Below are 24,637 nucleotides of genomic sequence, written 5' to 3'. Positions count from 1 at the left end.
GGGTTAGTCCTCCAGATAGATGAAAGGAAAATAGTTTGGTGTCCAAATGAATGTCATGGCTTTAAAGAAGAATTAAAGCCAGATGTTTCCAACAGCCCTGCTGAGACCAGCCTTTTCTGACATACTTACCAAGCCACCAAGGCGGCCTGCAGAGCTCCATGCTGGGAACACCCTGTAATCCCAACGGCTCCGCTGCAGTTGCTGGAGGCACCCTGGCCGTCTGGAAGGACGCACACAAGAGCTGAGGCAGAAATAGTGCTGCCAGCTCAATATTAACTCAGTGTTTAAAAATACATATTCCTCACAGATAACCGAGATGGTAGCAAGGGTGTAGTAACCAGACCAAATTTAGCACCTTTGGACAAAACACCGGGGCCAAAAGGTGGTCTAATTTCTAATTAAGCTCTAATTTCATCTGGGGGCTTGCAGGTACAAGGCAGCGTATCATGGTTAATGGAGCCCAGAACATCATCCCTGTCCCAGGGACTGACCTCAGGCCCCCTTGGACAGGCTGATGTTCAGGTAACAGACAGGTGAAGCTTTTGCTGTGCAAGGACTCCGTCAGAACCAGGGAGAATGCTTTTTATTCTTGCGTCACACATGTGGTGTTTGTATTCAGCTGTGACCGAAGCTTACGACCGTTCCAGTGTGGGTAGAACAGAGGTAAAATACTAGGAAAAGGGAAACTGAATCCTTGCCTCAGCGCAATCAGGGAGAGAGCAGCATTTTCCACTTTGCGAGGGAGTAACCAAAACCTCAGGACTGCTGGGTGTGCGGCTCCAGCTCACACCCAGGAGTAATTAATCTTTTTGCCAGCATAGCTGCTCCAGGCTTGTGACTACAATAGGTATTGCTCTTTTTGCATTCATCAGTCTGCCTGGTGGTTATAACATTCAACTTCTGGCCTCTTAAGGACAAATTCCTGGTGCTGTGCCCTCAGCGCTACCTCGAGGTGGAGTTTCCTCTTGCGAAATCAGCGGGTTCTGAAAATGTCCTCTTGGCTCTGGTGGCTGGGAAAGGCTTTGCTGGCAGTTTCAGATGTACGTGTCACGATCCTCATCTTCCTCCTGCCCCATCCCGACTGCTGGGATGCTCACTGATCTAGAAGAGCCGGTAAGATGCCCTCGAGATTCGGTGTGCCGCTGGATCACTGTTTTCTGCTGGGGAATAAATAAGTTCAGAAGGTGCACCCGAAGCAAAATTAAATAGACCAGAGGGAAGTTAGGTAGCAGGAAATCCCAGTTTTTACTGGCACCCGCTCACATCAGATAATTTGACCTATAACAAAAAATAAATCCCTCCGTAGTCCAGTTCCACAAAGCTGGGCTGCCATAAAAAAAGGAGCTTTCTGTCATGCCCTTCATTTGTTCTCACAATATGACATCTCATTTCAGTGTGTGCATCAATTCACTCTGCTCTGTAACATCATGGACAGAAGGCACAATTGTTTCTGCTGTGATTCCAAAACCAACTGTCGAGAGAAGGCCTTTGGGAGAAGAGCAGCGAGCCAGACAGCAGGCTCCCTGGCAGCGCTGGATGGAGTTCAAGGAAAACTGTTTGCTTCGCCACCCTCCTGTGAGTTAACAGTAGCTGGTGACTAACAGGGAAGAAACTTCCCTGTGGTGTAAACACAAAAATGTTTGTATTTGCCTTCCAGATAGGTATTAACGTTATCTGATTAGAGCACGTTCTGTTTCTTGAATTGTATCGCTTCTGCATCGCTCCCTTCGAAGACAGAGAATTATTGTTACAAAGCATGAATTATTTACTAGCTCTAGAGACTGGGCCTGCTTTTCCACCCCATCTCACTCAAAGCCAATGAGGTTGTAAGCGTGGACGGACTCTGCCAAAACGGGAAGCGTCCTGGTCGACGTCCGTGGCACTCACCACTTCACCAGCCGGCCGTTTTAGTTCAGTGAGGAGATCTTGTGGGAGCTGGGCAGAACCAGCTTCAGGAAAATGATCAAATTTGAGCATTAGCGATAATTTCCATCCCGTCAGGGCCTGGTTTCAGAATCCTGAGCTCCTCTAGTATATCCAGGTACTCAGCGGGTTTGAAAATGAGGCTCAGAAGTACTTTGTGCTGCGATTTCTCTATTGCTTTGATATCTCCGTTTAAAGCGATAAGCGTACTAAAAATTAATGAGCAGATTTGTAGATAAAGAGGTCTGTAAAACAGAGATAATACTTAACTGCTTCACAGGGGGCATAAGGATTAATGAGTTAATGTTTGCAAAGTGCTTTGAAGATGAAAAGTGCTAAGTCTGATTACATCTGGTGGGGGAAGTCAATGAGAATGAAGGAGAGGTTCTCAGTTCCGTACTGGAAGGTCTCCCTTAATGCCAGAATAAATGACGACCTGAGGATGGTTTGCTCTCGTGGCGGTTTGCAGCCCCTGGCAGAAGCCAGGATTCCAGAATGGATTCCGCAAACAGTCGCTCCTCATTTACTCTGCTCAATTACCTACTCGGTTTCTGCTACTTTCGTTTGCTTTTTTCACGCGTGTGTGTCTCGGAGACGCTGGTCAGTGAAACACCCGCAGAACCTGCCAGCTGGACCCTCAGTTTGCAGTACAGCTTGTGCTACCGTTTCTAATCTCTTCGACGGACCCTGATTATTTCGCTGGCTCTAACTTAAACCCCTCCGATTTGCGAGACGGTAATTGCGGGTAATAGTGTTACGCGGGGTCTGGCTTCCCTCGTGGGAAGAGCGAGCGATGCAACGGCCGACTGACGGGGACCCCGAGGGCTGGAAGCCGTCCTTCACCAGAGCAAACCCACTGCAGAGTGCGTGACTCTCGTAGTAGAGCGTGCAATGCCTTTAGAATACTTCTTAATCACCTGAAATCCCCCCAAACAGCCCTGGTTCCCCTAAATCTGCCCTAAGAAGTGGATTTTTCCCTGTTGCTGCAAAGCGGAATGGTTTCAAAGCGTTTTTTCCTCGCAGGAATCCCCTCCGTGTCACCGTCCCCCACGGCTGCGCCCCACGGGTCAGCGCGACGCCGGCGAGCTGAGGCACACGCGAGCGGGATTGCGGTGTCGGGGGCTTTCAGTAGGTGAGATTTGGCCCGTTCTGATCCTCTGATCATCCCCGCAGCGTGATCGTTACACGAGTGAACGGTTCGGGCTCCCGTGGGCTCAGCTGCGCCCTTCCCGGGGACATGAGGGGACGTGCCCGTGTCCGTGGGGCACAGGGAAGGGCGGGGGCAGGAACGGGGTCGTGGCGGGGAACCCCTGCCCTGGCTCGGCAGTGACCCCTGCGGGCTGCCGAGGGGCAGAACCGAAAAGAGGAAAAACCGGGAAAAAACCCGCGGGGGCGGTGGGTGCGAAGCCGTGGCGGGCGGGAGGGCGCTGGGGGTCGGCGGGCTCTGCTGCGGAGAGACCCGGCCCGCCGCTGGGCAGGGGGTCCGCCGGCGTTTTGTGACGGAAAAAGTATTTTGGGCGCCCTCATTTAAACACCCCGAAACTGATGGAGTCCGGCCCCGATCCATTCCCTGCCCCCCCCCGCCCCGTGCTTCGGCCCTGCGGGACAGCCCATTCCCGTCCGCGGGGGGGCGCCGGTTCCTCCCGCGCAGCGGTGCAGCGCCGCGCCCCCTGTCGGCGTGGTTCCTTCCCCCCGCCCCCCCCCTCCCAATGGGGAATGGGCCGGCCCGGCTCCGCCTGTGCCCCGGAAGCGCTCGGCGTGCCCCGGAAGAGGCGGTGGGCGGCGGAGGGCGGGAGGGGGCCGGGCCCTGGCGGCAGCAGCAGCCGGAGGCGGAGCCCGAGTGTCCTTATCGCTGGCGCTGGCGCGGCCGCCGCCGGGCAGCGGGGAGCGCGGCGCGGATCGCGGGCCCGCCGGCCTGGGCGCGGGCGGCAGGATGCTGCTGTTCGTGGAGGTGAGGCGCGGCGGGGCGGCGCGGGGCCGGGCCATGTGGCGGGAGGCCGCGCACGCCGCTCCGCGCCGCCGGCCGCGCCGGGGGGAGGGGACGGGGCTGACACAGCAAATCCGGGGGCGGCGGCCGGAGGGCGGGGGGGGGGGGGCTCGGCGCTCTGGAAGGTTCCGCCGGTGCCGGGGCCTCCGCGTGGGGGCGGCGGGGGAGGGGGGTGGGGGAGGCACCGCGGTGACCTTCTGGGGAAACCGCCGCACCGCGGCCTGCCGTGAAGGTTACGCGAGGCGCGGGCCCTGGGGCGGCTGGGGCCGCCGTGCCGGCTCTGCGCGGCGGCGGGCGGGACTCTCGGGGCCTCCCGCGGGGGGGTGGCGGGGAGCGGAGCGGCCCTGGCGGCGGGGCGGGCCCGGCGCCTCTGGGTAGCACACGGCCGCCCCGCGGGGCTGCACGCCGGCGCTTTCGGCTGGGCCCGGCCGCGCTGGGAACGGCGGCGCGGCCCGGCCGCGGCGTCCGCGTTAAAGACGTTAATTAAAGCCGGGGGTTGATGGCGGGAGGGGGTGACCTGTGGCAGCGCGGGGAGGGGGCTCGGCCGGCGGAGCGGCCCCGCCGTTTCTGAGCGCGGCGGGCCGGGGGCCGTGCGGGGGCGAGGAGCGAGGCCCGGGAGCGCGGTCGGCCCGTCCCCAGGCTGGAGGTGACCCGGGGAGGGCACGGGGTGGGGGGGCGGACGCGCCGGTGTGTCCCTCCGGCCCTGCCTGCGCCACACGGACGCCTCGCGCGGCAGGAGGGGCGGTGGGCAGCGCGTGGGCCCTGCCTGCAGCTGCTGCCCGTTCCCGTGCGTCGCCTGTTCACGGCGTTTCATGGCATTCGGTGAAGCCGTTTCGGCATTTGCCGGACAAACCCGGGCAATTGTGCTGCTTCGTTAAACTTTGCAGTAAGTTTTGCCCAAGAAGCGTACCCAGCAAAGGGCAGCTGGTTAATTAACAAATGGTTGAGGGAAGCCAGTTGATTGCTAGTGGTGTGTTCGGCTGAAGCGTGGCGGTGTTTTACATGAATGCCGACACGCGTTCCGCAGTTCAGAACCTCTAAATAAAAAGATTTGGGAACCACCTTCTTTTTCTTGAGCCGATTGCCTCAGTTCTGACCTGAACGTTACTTGATGTGTACTGGGAGGAAAAAAAGACGTCACGAACACAGAACGACGGGTCTCAGGAATTTGGTTTTAAAGTATTTAACTTGAAGAGGAATGGTTCAAGCTAATGGGAGCTGCAGCCCGATGACCGCAGCCTGGAGCTGTGAGCGACCAACCTCATCTGAGGCCGAAGCGTGGTGAGAGGAGCCGAGCCTGCAAGATGGAGGTGGCCCCTGCGAGCAGCAGGCGTGCGAGGCAGGTTCTGGAACCCGTGGCGGTGACATGGAGCGGTTGTGTCGCGGATGGGCTCAAGCTGCTCGGAGGGAGCTGGAGCAAAGTGGGAGCCTGCAAAGCCAGGCAGTGTGCGTCTGGGCATTTGGTGAATCCTTTTAAAGCTCAAACTTGACTTTGGTAGCTTTGATCTCCTCCTTTCTTTTCCGCTGATAATGATGCAAGTTAGTTTCTGTGATCTTCATTCCGGAAGCATCAATAATGTTTAATTTTGAGTTCCTGAAGGACAATCCGGACTTTCTGAAGGTGCCTTTTCACTTTCAGGACAGGGAACTTGAGCTCTTGACCAGGTGTTCTGAAGCGCAGTGGTTGGATACTTGAAAGCAGACAGCAGCTTTTATCTCGGGGTCTTTGGGGTTGCCTGAAAAATAAGGTACAGAACCAGATTGTGTTAGAAGTCCTGAAGCTCTTGGGAGGATTAGCAGACTTGTTTTAGTTGTCAGCGTTATATTTTAGACTTAACTGAAGTATCCACGTGGTGATTGTGAATTGATTCCTTCACATGGTGGAATTTTGTTTTCCTTTAATATCACTTAGCTCAAAAAGCTTGCTGCAGTGAGGGAATGGTGTAAGGCTCATGTTGTTTTTCATGCATTAATGTTTGGGGTAGGTCTTGTTTTTCACTTGCAGCCAGGACCAGCATGCTGCTAACAATTGATAATTAAGGTGCATTGAGAATATTATTAAATGCACTGTGAAAAATGTAATTGAAAATGGCTTGCTGTGCCAGCTTTAGGTTTTTGTCTGTCGAGTATGTGTTCCTAATTCAATATATTGGTAATTTATTGGGGAAAATGGAAATCTGTGCATTTCAGGTGGGTGAAATGCTGCCCTAATTGTTGCCAGTGATGTTTCCTAGCTAGAAAACCAGGGCTGTGTGAAGCACTGAGTATTGCTGGCCCTCTTTTTTTAGCAGGTGAGGTTTCCTGCTCCTCTCTTGGTGGCAAACTCCCCAAACTGTCGCTGCTCGCGCAGGAGTGAGGGACATGGTTACACAGGTGAGGGTGGTGCCACCTTTGTACGGCACAACTGTGTGGGTAAATGAAGTGCCCCTAGTTCTGGGGTGCTTGTTCTGGCTGATGAAAAAAACATGCTGCACTCAATGGAAGTAACTCTCTTATGACCATTAAAGTTAATGTGCGTTTTGAGAATTGCCTGGGACGTTCAGAGTGCTGAACCGTTGTTAGGTGATATCCCACAGCCAGTTCCAAAGGCGTTCTGCGTGTTGCTTTTGCTTTGACACCAGCTTTCTCTCTCTTGGTTTGCTTTGCAGCCTGGGTAAGCTTTGAAGAGGTGACAGGTAACTATGCTGGCACGTGTCCCTTCCTGCTGCAGGTGCCTGCTTCCCTGCCTGTCGTGTCCCCAGCCAGCACAGGGCTTCTCTTTGCCAACTGCCCATAGGCTTGCTGACCTTCGGGGTTTTTTTTCCCCTCTGCTTACACTTCCACTTCTGGAAAATGTTTTGATTCTCACCTCACAAGTTTTATTAAATTCTCTTCTAGACTTTTCACTTAGATTCCCTTTCAGAGAGTCAGTCTGCTCTGGGAAAAGAGCAGACTCAGACAAGCTCAGTGTTAAGATTCTGGTTGCAGGATAATTTGAATTAATATTAAAATAGAAGGCTGTAAAAGAAACTGTGAGTATTTTCATTTTTGTTGGCTCAGTTGAATCTGTTTAATGTAATTTAGACTGTTACAATAAAATATTCTTTGCCATCCTTTCAAAATGAGACAGATTCTTCGATAGTCAATTTTGAGGAATTGCTGGAGGAGAATCTTTGATCCACATTTGCCGAAAGTACCGTAAACTAGAGAGAAGCTCTGCTGAGGAGGACAGCTTTGTCAGCTCATGGATACCGGCGAGTGTTCCTAACCTTTGTAACTCTGTAAAGCTTTAACCTCATCATGAAAGTTCCCGATAGCGGCTGGGAGGATTGTTCTGCAGCCAATCAAATGGACTCGTTATTTGTTAGCCTCAGTTAAATAAGCAAGAATTGATATTTTGGCCTCCTCTTCAGAAGAGCCGCTTGCCAGAATGGCGTGGCACTGCTCCTGGAGCACAGCACACTGCATTTTCAAAAAGCTTATGTAAATTAGGGACTTTTTATCCTCTCGGAGTCCGTGGTGTCTTGCTATTAAGATGCATGACATCAGGGCTGGGTCTTGCAGAATTGCATTACATGTCACGAAGTGTTTCTAGAACAAAGAGGAAGTAGCCCACGCTCTGTTTCAGGTGTGTATTTCAGCCGTTGTATTAATAGGTCCATTCATCACTTTATCGGCCTGAATGTATTTAGTTTCTTAGCACTTTTCACGTGGACCTGTGATTTCTGAACTTCCGTGTTACCACGTGTCTCTTCCGGTATTTGCTTTAATATCATCTGCCACACTCAGAGTTGCTTTTTGCTTCTGATTACCTCCAGAAACACAAAAATCTCTCTAAAGTGTTTCAGTTTCATTTTATCATACTTATTCCTTAAAATTACTTTCACCGTAAACTGAATGCTAACCTCAAAGACGTAAGGTAGCGAGGCAGTGTTTATTTTTATAAAATAATGAATTATCTCCGGGGCACGTCTTGTCTTTCCTTGCTTTGATGAGAAGGAATTTCAAAGAAACGGGATCTGCTGGTTCGCAGTTCTTGAGCAATTGCTCACGCTGACAGGTACGCTGTGTCACAGGAGTGACCAGCGGCTGAGCAGAGTTCAGTTTTGAACTGGCTGAACTACATTGACAGTGAGAGTATGTGGGTGCGATGGGTTGCCAGTTTGTCTTCTCAGGTTGTTCTGTTGGAGAACGACTACTCTGAAAACCAAGAAGGGAAAATGTAGATGTGTCCTTTCACACCGAACTACTTCTAGTTCTTCTTTCTGTTTCCAGCTATTTTCTGCTGCTAAGGTTAACGAAAGGGGGGAAAACTCCATTGCCGTGCGGATTAAATCAGTTGTGTGTGTGGGATTTTGAATCCCAAATCGGGCCTTGCAAAAGTTGTGATCTTTGTTTTTCCTTCTCGCATGATTGTCTTGAACCTCTTCAGTGTTTGGCAGCTTTTTGTTGCTGAATTTGGGGTTGTCCTTGGAGCAAATGGCTTTGGAACTAGGTGTGACCTTGGCAGAGGAATTATCTTTAAAGCTATTGCAACTGCTTCCTTATCCTTTAGCTTTATGTTTGAGGCTTGGTAGCAAGCCACTCCTTAATTTCAGAATCTAGGAGGCTGGCCTCTGAAATATCAAACTTCCTTATTTGTGGATTTGTGAGGTAGGAGTTAGGATTAATGGCTTTTGCCTTCTAAATTCAAGTGAATGGCACGAGTGAAGTGGACTGTCGTTCAACATCTGAAGGATTCTGTCTGGAGGAAACCGTATTGGTTGCTTGTAAGGTGTTAGGAAGCCTTGGGAGGAGAAGTTTTGCAAAAGCCTGGTTTTCTTGTTGATGTGGAAGGAGTTAGTTTTGTTGTGGTGGAGCAAAACCCATGACAACGCTTATCCTGTGTGCTGTTGCTGGGTTATTGGACTCCTTACCCAAATGCCTTTGAGCTTCTGAGCAGCTCTCAGAAAGTGACTTCGGAGGGCGCTGTCTTTTGCTGTAGAATTGTTTATCTGTCAGGTTCCAGGTTGGAATCCAGCAGTTTCTCTTGCCTGTCTCATTGTTTACTCTCTTACTCTGATTATGGTCCAGTCTCAAAGTGAGACAATCCTGCTCCCCCCTCCCGGCAGGCTGTGATGGTGTGTATGTTTGTCTGGGCACTTCAAAAACTTCTAACCTCCTTGGTTCCAGGTTTAAGGAAATCGTTAGCATATTAGCATACGTTGATGTGTGTAAGATGTAGGTAAACTCATGGGGAAATCGGGTAGTACTCAGGTAAGTTCATGAGGAATCCTGGCGTAGCATAGGTGATGCTTGGTTAGTATAGATGTCACTAATTCAGTAAGTCATTAGTTTCTTCTCCTTGAAATATGTTTTTTTACCTTCCTTTCTAGGAAGGGGTCTGGAGGAGGGAAAATTTCCCTTTCTGGTGAAAGGGGACTGGAGCATTATGACTGTCAAGTCTTTAAAAGCTTATGAGTTACCAGAGTCCTTGACGGCTAGCTGCTTCCTCTGCTGATGTTGTCGGATGTCAATAAAGAGAGGTTGAAGGCAACACTTCTAATGGAGGTAGAAATGAAATACTTGGAAAATACCAAGGATTTTCCTGTTTTGATTACTGAAAAAATCACATAGATGCTTAATAGCTGGTTAGACACTTGAGATATGGAACTCTATAGAAAATCACTAAATTTACCTATATTGTCTGGCTTGACTTCTAAAGCGTCTTTGGATTATTTTCCATAATAAAAGTGTTCTGGTCTCTTCAGCAGGTAACATCGAAAGGTGCTGGCTTAAACCCCAACGCAAAAGTGTGGCAAGAAGTACCCCAAGGGAGCAGTGAGGCTGTGCCGCCAGCAAATGGCACAGAGCACTCGTGGCAAGAAACGGCGGCTGCACAAGGGACTCATGCCGAGGGTGAGATGTCGCAGGCCCACGTTAAACACAAGCCGTGACACGTCCCCCGCTGGGTAGTGCTGAGGGTTTTCTCTAAGAGTTCAGCAGTGAGAAACAACCTCTTGTTCTTGTCCTCGAGGTTGTTAATGCTGCTGTAGCAACACGTAGGACATGGATGTGAGAAAGACAGTTTATGGAGATTAAAGGTCTGACCAGTGAGCTTTGGTTTAGGGATTCAGGAAGGTGTCCCGAGCTGCACTGGGACAGAAAGCTTCAGCAGGTGACAGGATCCAAGGGGCCCAGTGATGACTGAGTAACGCGCTAAGAGGGAAACAAGATGCTAAATGTGTAGAAATGGATTCATGACTTGTTCACCATTGCTGCACTTTAGTGTACACTTGACCCTGTGAACACAAAGATGAGATCTGAGGGCCACCTACGATCCTGGTAGATAGATCACTGAGGTGCTGCCAAGAACGGTTGGACAGCAGCATTTGTACTGGAGTAGAAACTGCAAAGCATCAACGGTTAGCTCCTTTTGGTTTCGTCTGTATTACGTTTCTGTCCCCATTTTCCATCCTTGCCACATGGTTGGTCCTGTCATCCAGGACTAAGTATTCAAACAGTTTAACTCTTCTGATTTGGCTTAGAGGCAATAGGAAGCCAATTGTATAGCTGAGGTAACTCAAAATACAGCAAAGGTGTGTTAAGCAGGAAGCAGACGATTCCCTGGAATAAAGTTTAGGAAAAGTTAGGGATAACGAAGGGAGGATTCAGTTTGTGCAGCCCTGTCAAAAGTTTCTGGTAAGTCAGCAGAAGTGAAGAGAGAGTACTGAGTCTGTGCATTGGCTGAGAGAAACTCATTTGTCTGTTCATAACAATATGAAGCAATTATGGCAGCGTTATGCTGCTGGAAACTTAAAGGCAACTTTTCCAAATATGGTGGTGTTGCTTTTAAGCAATTTCTAATGTAAGTAGCCGAATAGTATCGCTTCTCAAAGGATGGTTTTAGTGGATTCATCACTAGTGTTGAATGTCGTTCCACTGTGATTTATAACAATCACTAGGTGCTTCTGAGTCCTTTGCATAAATAAGAGTTGTGTAATGCATTGAAGTGATGTAAGCTGTTTTAGCACTTTGTTTTTAGGAGCCTCATTTAAATATTTTAAATTTTAGGTGGAAATCCTGGTTTATAGATCCTCTGCCGCTTTTGGGGATCTTGTAGTTTCACGATCCTATTATTTACTTATTCCTGAGGTCCTAGTGCAAACCAGAAAATCTTTCTGAAACTGGAGGGGTAGAAAGTGCTACCCAATACAAAGTAGACTCTGAAGTCTAAGAAACATAGACTAAGTCTAGACACTTTCAGTTACAGCATTCTCGAGTATTTCCTTTAATGTTGGTAGCCAAAATTTTTCAGATGGACAATGTTCTGAAGCTTATAGTAGGTTTTCTGTTGATGTGTGTTTTTTTGCCAGGTAACATAGAGATTTCAGAGGATAGCTGCAAGCAATATGAAGTGATGTATTCCCCGTCTTGTGAAGCCCCAAGAAATGGCACAGGAGTTGATGAAGCATCTGCGAATGGAATTGTCCTAGCGAGTGAGGATCTGGGATACCAAATCTATGAAGTGTCTGGTGAGTATTCAAGTTAGAATACCACTGTCAGATCTGTAATCCTCTGAAGTCTGCTGCAGTTATTATGTGACTTGTAAATCCCGAGTAGGACCTTTGCAATGTTCCATTCAGTGCATATTCGGGAAGATCCAAGCCAGCTGCAGCACTTGGCCGAGTGGGATCCAAGTCATCTTGAGAATGTGTGGTCTGGTGGTCTTTATGCATGTCTGAGATACCTTTTCCTCTTGGTCTCACCCAGAAGGATTCATTCCTTTGTTGTACAATGAAATGTGTTCTTGCATGGCATTCTTACCCGGAAACTGAGATCTGATGGTGAATGTGGTAACTTTTAGGTGAAGGCAGCTCCACTGTGTCCACAGAAGACATTAGAGAATGTTTGAAAAAACAACTTGAATTCTGCTTTTCACGGTATAGTACAGTTAACTTTGTGTAAACCCTTCATTAAAATCATTGTCGAATTTTTCCCTTTTTTGGCTGATACGTGCTGTCATCTTCATCAAATTGAAGATTAACTGTGAATGAGAGAGTTGGTTGCCATATGAAACAAGATTTGCTAGGTGCTGTGGAAACGCTGTGGTACCTCTTGGCTGTTTCAGTCCTGTCTGCACGTCCTTATCCTTTAATGAGGATTGAGTATGGCTTCTGCGCTTCACAGTTGTAAGACATTGAGATAATTTAGCTGTGTATTATCAGAAGAGGTCTCTTTGGCAAGATCCTCTTTGCAGACTAACGCGCAGAGCACTGTAACATTCATTAAAGTTTTTAATTGTCTTATTCTGCTTTGTGTTGATCTGCCAGGATTTTTTCCAGGAGAGAGAATCTGAGTACGTTTTGGCTAGAGTTAGCTGTGAATGGTATTGGTGAATATTTAAGCTTGCAGTTATCCTGTTGTTTTGAGGCTTCTGTAAGTAGAGTTCAGAATTTTTATAAAATACTGAACTTATGTCTTTTTAGTGAGAATCTTTCGAAGGATCTCTACTTGATGTCCCAAATGGATAGCGATCAGTTTGTTCCAATATGGACAATTGCCAACATGGAAGGTATTAAGAAGCTGACAACTGATATGGACCTTATTCTTGAAGTTTTGAGATGTAAGTCTGGGTGTTTCGTGTTCGCGTTAGTAGAACAAAGAATTCTTCCGTGCTTTAAAGAAATCTATTAGTCTCTTAGCTGGTCATGGCATGTCGTTCTGGTAAATGGTGACGGGAACCTCGTTCTGCAGATGTTTGAATAAGTAGCTGTTCCAGACTCCTGAATTCTAATGATGATTTTGTAATAATCTGTCTCAATCTGCCCCAGTAAGAGGCTACTCAAAGATATTGCTAGCAGATATATTAGCAATATCTCTTATTCTGGGAGTAAACCTAGTCTTCTGATTCACTGCAAAAGTTTACTAGAAATGATAAAACTAGAAAAAGCTTATTAGAAAAAGTTAGCTGGAATTCTTCTGACATACTGTCCTGTGCTGATCCTGCACATGGCTTCTTGTGGAAACAGTTGTAAGTGAACAGTTCAAGTCTTTATTCTGACTTGATTTCCTTCCTCTTATTTGAACTTTTCCTATTAGGGCTCTGTCTAGGAATGTTTTTATATCCTCTTACTTGAATTGGAGCTGGGAGTGAATTGGATTTGGGACTGAGCTTTTCAGACACCTGAGCTGAGGATGGAGGCCACATCAGACAAACAGCTAAAGCGTACTGAAGATCTGACAAACTGTAGCTGATAAAACAGTCCTTTGCCCTCAATTCAAGAAATCTGCTTTCTTAAGCAGTCCATCGCAGTTCTTTGTTACAAGTTGGAAAATGGAGCCTAGTACTGCTGACTTGTTTTGCAGTGCACGACGTCCCATATTAAGCCAACTTTTGTATTTTAATTTTAGCTTCTCCTATGGTACAAGTGGATGAGAGAGGGGAGAAAGTAAGACCAAACCACAAACGATGTATTATCATTCTCCGTGAGATCCCTGAAACAACACCTATAGAGGTAAATAAATAGAAAAGAAAGAAAGAAAAGCCTGTTGATGCTTTTGGAAGGTATCTTCAACAGTGCTTCAAACAGCAACAGGAAGTGGTGCTTAAAAGGTCAACTGGCATTTAATTTGATTAAACACAGATATTTTTCTTATAAACATATTTTTTTCTGCCTGGATGTATTGTCAAAAAAGCCAAAGCAAAAATTTGTTGTCGTCATTGTCCCTTCCCATTATTTACTAATGTATTAAAATGCTCTTAAGTAAACTTTTTTTCCACCAGAAATTGAGCTGGCTTGGCTTTTCTGGAAGGAACTTTGAACTGGTCCCTTTTCAGATCCAAAAATACGATCAGTCCAGGGCATAGCTTGGAATTCAGGCTGAATTTTTGTCACAGTGGTAACTTTACTTGAAGTCAGACGGTTGTTTTGGCAGCAAGAAATGTTACTAAACATTTCTCATTCATTGTAACCCAGTGTGAGCTGAGCTCATTATGTTCAGAGAAGGGAGGATAATAAAATTCCTACTGATATTTGGCTAACAGAATGATTTAGTTCTTTGTTTTTTGAAGTTGTAACACAGGGTGTTTGTCTACTAGCATTTTTAATTAGTTCTTTTAATGCAAACGCTGAACAGCTGCTTTGCCCTCTCTTTAAAATCTGATTATTGCAAAGCTCTCAGGTTGCCTTGATTTAGAAATATTTCTTAGAATCATTCTTGGCTAGATGGCTCTTCTGATCTCAAGCCGTGTTTTTGTTACCTCTTTGATGCCAGTTCTACACTGATCTTGATTTTCTTACCAGATGGGCCTGCCACTTTTTATTTGGGGAGCTCAGTAGGTTGGGCTAGAATTCTTGGGTTCAGGCAAACATAGAGGATAATTCGGTGTCTGCAGACCTGTCAAGGGAATAAAAAAACATCCCCAGTCAAGGGAAAATTGCAGCTGAGGAGCGGGAGTGTAAACTTAGGTTTAGTGTTCAATTTACAGCTTAGAGCTAAGTCCCCTTAACTGCCAGACTTCTTCTCTCCCCTAGGAGGTTAAGGCTCTGTTTAAAAATGAAAACTGCCCCAAAGTGATAAGCTGTGAGTTTGCTCACAACAACAACTGGTACGTTACATTCCAGTCAGATACAGATGCGCAACAGGTAAGGCTGCCTTCAACTGTTAACGACATCTCAGTTTTGTTACTAATACTTCCCCTGCTCAGGAGAATTGCACGCATGCTTCCTGTAGCTAAAAGAAATGGCTATTTATTGATTTCCCCCTTTTGTTGTTTTAAGAGGTTATTGGCAAATTCTAGTTAATAGAGAAAAAAAGTCGGGAGATTGTAGGGTTGTAATTCCCTTGTCTGCCTCTCGCCTTGGTACTCTCCAGCCCTGACTGACACCTAGTATCCTGTATTTGACGTGTTAATGAATTTAGCTGGGCTAACAGGGAAGCATGTTGCTACTCACTGATGTTAAATCATGTAATACCCTTTGAGAAGGACCATTTTATCAAGATATTCTAATGTTAATCTTTTTTGTATCTGCAGGCATTTAAATACTTAAGGGAAGAAGTGAAAACCTTTCAGGGCAAGCCAGTAATGGTAAGGCTCTTTAGATGGGGTTTCTCTTTGAATTGAATTCTCTGTTGTTTCTATTTGAATGATAGTGTGTGTTTATGGGGGGTGGAAACTAAGGAATTAGCGGTGGGGTAACACTTGCTCTGTAGGCTGTTAACTTAAATGAGGTCATGGGCCGCTTTGAAAAATTACAGTTCAGCGGCTGCTGCTGGTTATTCACAGCGCTGTGTCCCATGAGGTGTGGAATACATTCCTGTTTCTCTTCCCTTCTCTGCTTTCCCCAGAATCTGGGGCTGTAGAGCTCAGGAGAGGGACTCTTGCCATCCTGAGTCTCCAGCTAGAGTTAGCTGCTCTACAAATAAGGCTGAAGCAAGCTGTTTGTACTGTGAGAGGAACTGTCAAAATTGGAGTCTGGGCAGTTACTGCTGTGGAAAGCAGTGTTTATCTTAAACTTGAGAAATTCTGTAGCTAAAGCAGCATGTGGCCCTTTCCCTTTAGCACGCTGTAAGAATGTAATCTGTATTGATTTTTATCAGAGTTTTTATTTGTAAGCAGTAATCAACCTACTTCCTCTCCACATCCCTTCTGTTATAATTGCAGCAGGCAAGAAAGATTTTTGTGTTCTGCTTCTCTTTTTCCCCCAACTAATGTATGGGATGTGATTTGATATCTTGCAGGCAAGGATAAAAGCCATCAACACATTTTTTGCTAAGAATGGTTACCGGGTAGTGGATTCCAGTGTCTATACTCAGCCAGTTCAAACACAAGCACAGTTTGCCTCACCACTGTTTATGCAGCCTGTATATAGTCCTCAGCAGTACTCTATTTACAGCATTGTGCCTCAGACATGGTCTCCAAATCCTGCACCTTACTTTGAAACACCACTGGTAAGTAACAGCTGATGAAAATGAGAGGAGCTAGCCCAAAACATCAAGAATAGTTTGGTTAAGAAATCGGTAGGGTTAGCGGGCTGTTCAGCTGTAGAACACGTAGGTTTTCTAGGCAATCCCTCTGTTTTATGATACTTCCTGTTACGTCATGGACCTGATAAAGCAAGGCTGTCAGAGAGGCTGCATGCCTTGTGATTGACTGCCATTTATTTCAAGAAATACAGTGAAATTCCGTTATCCAGTATCTAGTGTTACTGAAAGAGCTTTGTAGCTCTTCCAGGAACAGGAGGACTCTGATGCTGAATTGCAGACTGCTAACCTGGTGGGGTTTTCACTTTAGGAGTAAGTTTACAACGTACGAGATACAGTAGCGCAGTGTAAAAGTACAAACAGACTAGATGAATAACTGCTGAAGCTGATCTCATAAAACTGCAAACGTTTTTCTTTATAGTTCAGCCATTGAGACTGTTCTGTCTGTTGCAGGCCCCCTTTCCTAACGGTGGATTTGTGAATGGCTTTAATACACCAGGATCATATAAAACAAATGCTGCTTCTTTGAGTATAGGTCGCCCATTCCATAGAAATCGGTAAGATAGCTCTGTCAGTTGTTTGCTCTCTGAGAACTTACAGTATCGAGATCCTGAAGTGTTCCTTGCAACTGTAAAATGCAGTGCCTTCTGATGGGACTAGGTTACTTACTTTGTTGATCAAATACGTATGACTTTTTCAACTTGATTCATAAAATTAAAATCAAGGTGGCAGCTTAAGCTCCTAAAATAATGGACATACGTGCTGGAGAGAGCAAAGGTAACTCCTTTAAAAGCCTCAGAGGAATTTCTGCAGACAAATAAATAACTTCCTCTTAAGGTAATACTTCTAATTATGTTTGTTATACACAGATTATACACTCCTGCAGCACAAATGAAAGCTTTTCCTGTTGTGTGATTAGTCTTGCAGAGAGCCATTCAGTTTATGCAGCTGAAAGTTGCATGCCCTGGCTGCTGTACGCTAAAGCTGCTTGATGCTGAGTCTGTTACTGTAATTTATTTGCTTTATCCCCATCTTTCCTGTAACTGTAAGAACTCAACTCAGATATAAACACTGGGGAGGAGGAAATGGTTTTGTATTTGCTGGAACAGTACTCAGTAAATAGAATGGAGTAGTAATCTTGTTTGTGTGGGTGGAAATTGTTTTATTTGCAAGCTCTTTCACTGTATTCAGCATGCGGGCTGGTAGCACGGGAATTGCTTTTTATACTGTTTGAGAAATCGGTTGACAACTGCTAGTGCCATAAGTGGTTTTGTGATGCAGTTAAGGTTTGTGGCTGTTGGCAGAAGGTGAACGTCAGAATTTGGTCTGCGGTGACTCAGCAGAGCCTTAATACAGGCTGTGAAACTGGTAGTATGACTCTACTTGGAAGATGGGGCAGCTGATTCAGTTACGGCTGCTCAGCTTCCATCTAAGAACTTTTTGTAAAGGGTTGGGGGTTTTTTGCCTTAAATTGTGACCAAACTTAAAGCCTGTAAGACTCTCACGCATGCGGATCCTCTCAGAATGCTGAAACAACAAGAATTGTACGTACCCAAATATTAACATCTTGAAATGCCCACACGTTCACTGCCGCCTTGTAGATCACTTTTGCAGAAGCCTTAAGCTTTTAAACTCCTTCTGGTTGTGTCAAGACTTTGATTTGTAAAACTTCAGTCATTGCGAAGTTACAGGGTCAACCGTGTACAGGTTCTGCTGGTCTGTCTTGGTTGTCTTATCTTTCCTGTCAATCTCGCCCAGCCTTTGTGTTAGTACAAAGCTCTGTTTTTGCAGTAATAAGTCTTCATATTCTGGCAGCAGACATAGTTATGCCTCAGCAGGGTTCCTTTGCAAACAGGAGACTGCGAAGGTAACAGTTTGGCCCGGTGATGATCAAGTATCGCGCTAAGAGAGAACAGGTCCAACAGTCGATTGTCTGGGCAGCCTGCACTTCATGCTTTTCCTTCTTTTTTTTTTCTCACGTCATCTCTCCTTCTCTCTGCTTTTTTTCTTCCTTATCTTTCCTTGTCTTTTCTGCTTTGCTCTTCTGCCCAGACAAGATTGTGGCCTTCTCAATGACGGGTAAGATTATGAGATCTGAGGGCTGAAAAATGACTTGAGAATCTTCCGTTTTAAGAACGAATTGAACAAAATGGAAAAATTTAGTGAGCTTACCTCCTCCTCCCTGTAGTCTTTGCTGATGGGAAACTTAACCTTATTGGGGCCTTAAAACTGGTTCTTAATGCTTCTTGAGGCGGTGAAGTATGAATTAATCTTTGTTTAGCATATCTGCTCTTGAACTGCAGAAGAGCTCATTTGGAGAGCTTCATCCAGCTGCTGCTTTTGGGTTTCTGTCCTGACTCATTAAACGCAATTTGGTTTGTCATACAGGCAGTTAATAGTTAAGTATTGGATTTTTCTCTGTAGCTAAACATTTGTTTAAGCCCCTCGTGTTTATTTTGCCCTGATTTGTTGCAACATCCTTGTGGGAAAGGAAGATTGAGTCTGTGTAACAGAGAATCCTCAGTTGGTTAAACTGGTATTTTTCTATCCAGCCATCTAAAAGGTACCTTAAAATGTCTTTGGTGAAGCAGATTAATTTGCCCACTCAAAACTGAGCTATTGAAAGGTGATTTTTTCTGTTTTCTGCTGCGAAACTTCAGCCGTTAATGGCAAGGCTGTGGAGAAGCCCGTTGGATAGTGGTGGAGTTGATTTTTATAATACACCCGACAATGGCTGAGCAGAGGGAGGAATCTGCTGCTGCTACAGCCACATCACTGACTGCTGTTCTGATTTAGTGCTAAGAAATGATAATATGTCACTTGTTGAATTCTCCTATTTTGCCGCCTTTTCCTCCCAACGTAAATTCTCTGACCAAGTGGGAGAGAACAAGTTTATTGGTGGAAGCTGGAAGGAAACTACAGGCAGTTTGGGGTCTGTGGCATCCACAACATGCCTCTCTGTAGTCGCTTAGCTTAGAGAAACCAAAAGCTGCATGATTTATGGCCTGTTGAAAGAAAGGACCCTTTTTCAGGCTGCTCCTTGATTGCTCTGTAAGAGATCGTGTAGTCAAGTTAATGTCTCCTCCTGGACAGGAGCCATACTTGGGCTGGCAGTGGGAGAATTTCTTCTGATTGTGTGGAATGTTATCATGAGATTGTTTAAAACCAATAAGCATGCAAAATCCTCCTCCTATCCTTGAGTTAGGAGGTGTGCAGGGTTGACCAGAGGAGAAAGAGATAGTTTAAGGTCCTTGCCTTGCTTGTCGAAACTGGTTGGTGCTGTGTGGAAAGGACAATGAGGCGCAGAAGTGGAAAATAGTCTAAGGCACCTGAATGCTGCTCCAGAAAACTGTTCTGTGTTACAGTACGTCAGAGTTTTTCTGGGTTATTCTGTTTTTAAGACCCTGAGCCTTAACTTGCAGAAGCTCTGAGCATGCACAGCTGCATCTCTGTTGAAAGGAAACACAGCTTTAATGGTAAATAATCAGTAACTGGGTAAAATGGCTGGGGTATTGTGAACTGCAGAGTCAGTGTCCTGGGAACAGTGAGACTAAGATCCTGGCTTTTCACGCTCTTGGGGAGGTGGGCTCTCAGCAATGCCAGCCTTATCTCCCCTCTTCTCTTCAGCCTATTTAGTCGTCACCTACTCCTGGCTTCTTGTTTCAGTTCAGTTTTCTTGCTTGTGGCCCCATCGGTTTGTTCCTCAAGCTTGGCTTAGTTCTCTAGATCACTTTCCAATACCCTGTCCCCGTGCTGCAGGCCCAGACAAATGAAGAATCCCTCTTTGGGTTGTTCTGGCTCTTCTGCCACCCCTAGGTTTTAGGTTTTGGGGGTTTTTTAACCCCCTTTGGTATCTGTTGGGCAGCGTTCTTGATGTTTTCTTCAAATGGCAACACACTGACAGGAGGGGAGGTTGCAAGAAAACTAACCAAAGGAATAGATGGAGGTAAGAAAGAATGATTTCTTGACAAATGTGTGTAGGAAACAACTTCTCTGATGGAGTCCCGGTACTTACTGGTTTCCCTTCTTGTCAGCTACAAATTAACTGTAGTTGGTGGTAGCTGTGCATGTTGTTCTTTAAACTGGATTACACAGCTGCTGCTCTCTGTCCTGCAGTGTGAAGCCTCACTTCCGATCATCGACCAGCTCAGAACATGCTGTGGAGGGTCCAGCTGCCGTCGGTACCATGCCAATGGGGGACGGACCACTGAACAGAACCAACTCAAGGAATTTTGTTGTGGAGCGACATAACAGTACGTTAGCTGGGCACCAAGACCAAGGTTATTCCCAGAAGGAGTCTCCTACTGCGCAGATGGAGCAAAATGGAGATTATGGCATTGGCAGGGGCAGGTAAAGAACCGGGTGTACTGCTTTTTGCAGCCAGGTCGTGGTGTTGGAGGCTCAAATGAATTGTGTGAGCCAAGGGCCATCAACCATTGGCACAATACACGTTTCTGTAAAGACTGACCAGGAGAAAACTGACATTTAAATAAACCAGGGGTGGTAAGTACTTAATGGGGAGCATGAATGCTTCCTGCTTGGCTGTACACCTACTAGTTGTTCTGACAAATACCTTGCAGTAAGATAGTGAGGTATCTTTATTTCAAAATGACTGCCTGATTTGTTCCCAGAATTAGAACAGTTGCGGAAGCAAAGATGGTATTTGTATTGCTGTAAACAGTAAGCGAATCATCACTTGGGGAATTTGATGCTCCTAAACATTGTAAGATCAACTGGCTTTATCTTTTCTCTGTTAATTCAATTAAGTGTTTAGACACTTAAAAATAAGTGACCGAGACAGATATGTGAGAAATCAGATGACTAAGTTTATTACTATAAAATTATAGGATACTATTCTATAATATTATAGTCTAATTATCACTGTGCTTGTTCAGATACAATGCTCTAGGGTACCTCCTCCACAAGGAGAGAAAAGAAAAATTGTTTCCCGTGTTGGCTCTGTCCCAAGAGCGTAAGAGCTTTGACCCCTCCTGAAGATGGAGAACATCCCAGAACTGTATCTTGAGCAGCATCAGTAGGCTGCTGTAAATCCCCTGCCACAGGCTCCCTTTGTGCAGATGAGTGTGCACTTCAGCCAGATGAATGCACTTACTGACTCTTTTTTTTGCCTTTAAAGGAGGAACGTTTTCAGAGGTCGGAGGAGACGAGAAGATGACCGGGTTTCAGTAAGTTCCACTTCCCTTATTGTGAGGAGTTGCACAAAGTGCAACTTGTTGGCTTTGCACAAACAAACACTTATTGAAGGAACGACGTGATAATCCTTAAATTCTCAGATAACGTTGTGGGTATTGAGAGTTTCTGAGAAATTCCCTGACGCTCCCTCCATGCTTTTAATGCTGTGGTTCTATTAACGGGTCTCTTCCTTCTCTAGAGACCTCAGCCTTCAGCAGAAACAAAGACTCAGACACCAAAGTTTGACTTGCTAGCATCGAATTTCCCACCTTTGCCTGGCAGCACAGCAAAAATACTAGGAGAGCCTGTGCTGGAGAGCAGGATGTCCGATGTCGTTAAAGGAGTCTGCAAAGAAAAGGTACCCGCTCCTGCCTCTGGCACGTGTTCTCTGTGTCCCTTCTCCCCTGCATAAAGAGTCAGTTTGTTAGAGCTGTACATTAGAATGCTTTAAGCCTGAACATCATACTATGTTTGTTCCTATAATCGTCTTTGTCTGTCCGTCCTTGGATTTCCTTGGCTTTTTGTGGGTATTTAGCTGAAGCTTCTGTAATTGCACCGTTGTAAGCTCGGTACTGTTTTGGAAAAAGCAGGCAAATAAGGAGTGTTGGTTGTTGAAGTAGGAACAGTTTGTGTGTAGTGTGAGCAAGGGCTGTTTCCAGATGAGTCTGTTTTTCGAGCTGGTGGGACCATTGATAATCTGGGTGATACAGCCTTACTTCTCATTTTATCCACTGTTTGTTTTGACCATATAAAGGGTGGTTGTGTTTGTGATGCTTCAAAAGAAGTAGAACTCCTATAATCAGGACGTGAGCAACCTTTGGAAATATCCCACTGCTTAGGTGTCTTAAACTGGCATTTTGAGGGGCAATTTAAGCACATCTGCGATCTTTCGGTATTTTGCAACTTACGTTTTCTGTACAGGAAAGCAAAGACTTGCTGCCCAGCTGTCCAGCTCCTGCTCAGGAAGAACAGATGCACAGCACTGTCCAACAGCCTGTGACAAGTGTGAGTTCACCAAGTCAGACTGAAGCTGTGGTGTTAAGGTATGCAGATTACTTGAATCGAGACTATTAAAAAGCGCCTGTTCTAGCAAAGACTGGCTGGTGTCTGGCAAGGTGGCAATAGCGTTTATCGTTTTTTCTCCGTCTGTGGTGGGCAGCTTCTCTAGAGGCTACTAGATGGGAATAGCAAATTGTGGTGGTAATGGCTGTACCGTCCTGTTCTGCAAAAAATGCAGTTGTGACTTGGAAAAAAGAAAATACTTTCTCAAACATTAATTTCTGTGAGAGTAGGGTTTAATGTTAAACTGTTCTCGACTTAACAGCACAGTTCAGCCAGACAGCAAACAGGAAGAAGTGTCTACTCAGAAAGATGTTACAGTCCACAGTTCCCCACCAGCGTCTGTCTCTCCTGTCGGCGCTGCAAAGCCACCAAGGACAAATACCACTTCACCTTCTGCTAGCGCAAGTGCAGCTCCTGCTTTGCTGATGCAGGTAAGGCCCAGAGCAGGGAGCGGGTGGGGAACACAGGAGCTTTCTCTCACATGTGCTGATGCGGCACTCCGGACCTTCCCTTGTGCAGTTTGCCACACCTGTGATGTAATTGCTTGCTGTATATGTTCTTGCTGTTGTTCATGACGTTGTGCCTGGGATGGTCTGGAAGTGCGTAGCGTGGTTGGTCTGGTGGGTAAACCTTGCTCTTCTCCCTTGGTCCCAAAGGAGCCACGCAAGCTAAGCTACGCTGAAGTTTGCCAGAAGCCCCCAAAGGAGCCTCCCCCCATTCCTGTTCAGCCTCTTAGGGAACATCGCACCAACATAGTTCCGCCTGCCAAAAATGAAGAAAATGGCACGCCGGAGAAGGCTCCGGAGAAGGCTCATGACAAGGTTGAAGGTCGAATGAAGGATTATTCTGGGTTCCGAGGCAACGGGCCTCCCAGGGGAGCTGCTGGGAAAATCAGGGAACAGAGGCGCCAATTTGGACGCAGATCATCGCCTCAGGGAGCACCTCGACGTATCGGCAAGGAGCAGTACATGCCACCCCGGTCACCAAAGTAACGCTTGTCCAGCCAATTATTCTCTATTTAATTTGAGCTGTGGACTAATAAGCAGCAAAGGAGACTGTGAGAAAGAAGAATTCATGAAGGGGAATACGGAACTGGAGTGTGGCTTGTGTGGAGAAGTTGTGGAGGGTCCCAAAATTCATCTCTAAAAGTGATTTCACAAATGCTGGAGGATTCCAATCAATATAAATATAGAGATTATAATTTTTGTATTTTTGTTTTTAATTTGCAGAGGGTTTCCTGCTTGAAATCAGTTTTGGGGTTGTGAAACTAGTGTTTTGACAAAGTGAAAGAATATGAATTGACAAATTAACCTGTCCCTCAGTGTAGGAGGAAAAGGATAAGAGAATATTATTTTTTAAAAATGAGCATTTCTGTAAAATTAGAACTTTTTTTAACCTATTTAACATTTGGCTTGTTGGATGATGTGTCTGCCATTGATGGCCTTGCACTGCAGAGCACATCTGCAGCTGAGGTGCTTGGTCAGAGTGTGAGTGGAATGAGTGCAGCCAGATACTGTTGTCATGACTTAGTCACTGATGATAAAAACTGAATGTACTACTGTAGTAAACTTTGTGTTTCCAGCTTGAAATATAGTCTCTTGACCTTACTAATAATTCATTCAGCAAGCATTTTAAACTATAATTTTTACAGGATACTGGATTATAGGTCAGAGCACGTGGTCAGCGCAAATTGTCTTCTAGGCGCAATTGGAAGGAGGCAGAAGGGAGCACGTCAGAATTTTTAATTTGCCCTTTTTCCTTGCCTCCTTTTGAGGGCAACTTCTTAGGTTTGTTCTTGTTGTGTGTTTTCTCTTTTTTTTTTCCCCCCCCTCTTTTCTTCTTGCTTGTTACTTTCTCTAAGCTCTTTATTACAGACTTTTGTGCATTTATCTTGGTATGTTTTCCGGAGGCAGGCCCAGTATAGGATCGGTGGGGGGCCGCACAGTACTTGATGTTAGCTTCACCAGTAAAGAGCCTGGAATTCCAGTTGCGGTTGTGGAATTCTGCCTTGCAGGTAGGAACTCTGTGCCCAGAGTTCTGCGTGCCCCACTGGGTTAAACTGATGTCTCTCTGAATGGCTGGCAAATCAGAGACGTGGCTGGGTTTTCTGTATACTGACCTATCTTTGTGTTCTGCAGTAGGGTATGGGATGCTGTATGCTAGAAATCAGGGTTTATATCTCCTGGGAACTCACTGTTTACAGCTGATGTAGTAGCAACTGACTTTTTTTAACTGTTTAAAGTGGAACTAAAGGTAAAGAGTTAAACAAAACCCCTCATGTTCAGAGAAGCTACTTGAAAGGCAGCATCTTGCCTAGCTGTACGCTGACTAAATTTGCGACACTATTGTGTAGTGAGTGGTTAAGTTTAAAGGTGATTACCATAATGACTGAAATAGGAAAATTCAGCGCATTAATCTGCCAAAATCAGCATGCCAGGGTTCAAAGTTCTGTATAACGTGTTAGGGAAAAGTAGCTTCCAGCAGTAAGAGTTATACCTTTTCTTTTTTCTTTTTTTTTCTTTTTAT

General features: G+C 45.9%; 1 protein-coding gene across 7 annotated transcripts in view; it reads left to right on the top strand.

The window, feature by feature from the left end:
• Positions 1-24,369, top strand: part of LARP4 (La ribonucleoprotein 4) — a 31,141-nt gene extending 6,772 nt beyond the window's left edge. The window contains exons 3-19 of one of the 7 annotated variants that reach the window (XM_075737759.1): positions 914-1,040; positions 1,395-1,575; positions 9,640-9,787; positions 11,245-11,403; positions 11,736-11,811; positions 12,358-12,494; positions 13,283-13,386; positions 14,407-14,517; positions 14,907-14,960; positions 15,614-15,823; positions 16,310-16,413; positions 19,973-20,206; positions 20,994-21,042; positions 21,249-21,407; positions 21,971-22,092; positions 22,374-22,542; positions 22,768-24,369. In XM_075737759.1, the coding sequence (XP_075593874.1) occupies positions 1,537-1,575; positions 9,640-9,787; positions 11,245-11,403; positions 11,736-11,811; positions 12,358-12,494; positions 13,283-13,386; positions 14,407-14,517; positions 14,907-14,960; positions 15,614-15,823; positions 16,310-16,413; positions 19,973-20,206; positions 20,994-21,042; positions 21,249-21,407; positions 21,971-22,092; positions 22,374-22,542; positions 22,768-23,103 (2,211 nt within the window). In that variant the 5' untranslated portion in view covers positions 914-1,040; positions 1,395-1,536 and the 3' untranslated portion in view covers positions 23,104-24,369. Of the gene's footprint in view, positions 1-913; positions 1,041-1,394; positions 1,576-3,724; positions 3,875-4,595; positions 5,254-9,264; positions 9,440-9,639; positions 9,788-11,244; positions 11,404-11,735; positions 11,812-12,357; positions 12,495-13,282; positions 13,387-14,406; positions 14,518-14,906; positions 14,961-15,613; positions 15,824-16,309; positions 16,414-19,972; positions 20,207-20,993; positions 21,043-21,248; positions 21,408-21,970; positions 22,093-22,373; positions 22,543-22,767 lie in introns of those variants that run through there. The other 6 variants (XM_075737758.1, XM_075737756.1, XM_075737757.1 and 3 more) reach the window with 6 other exon arrangements.
• Positions 24,370-24,637: the final 268 nt, after the last annotated feature.

This window comes from Balearica regulorum, chromosome 29, assembly GCF_011004875.1.
Source record: "Balearica regulorum gibbericeps isolate bBalReg1 chromosome 29, bBalReg1.pri, whole genome shotgun sequence".
NCBI lineage: Eukaryota > Metazoa > Chordata > Aves > Gruiformes > Gruidae > Balearica > Balearica regulorum.
This window is presented reverse-complemented; position numbering and strand designations above follow the sequence as displayed.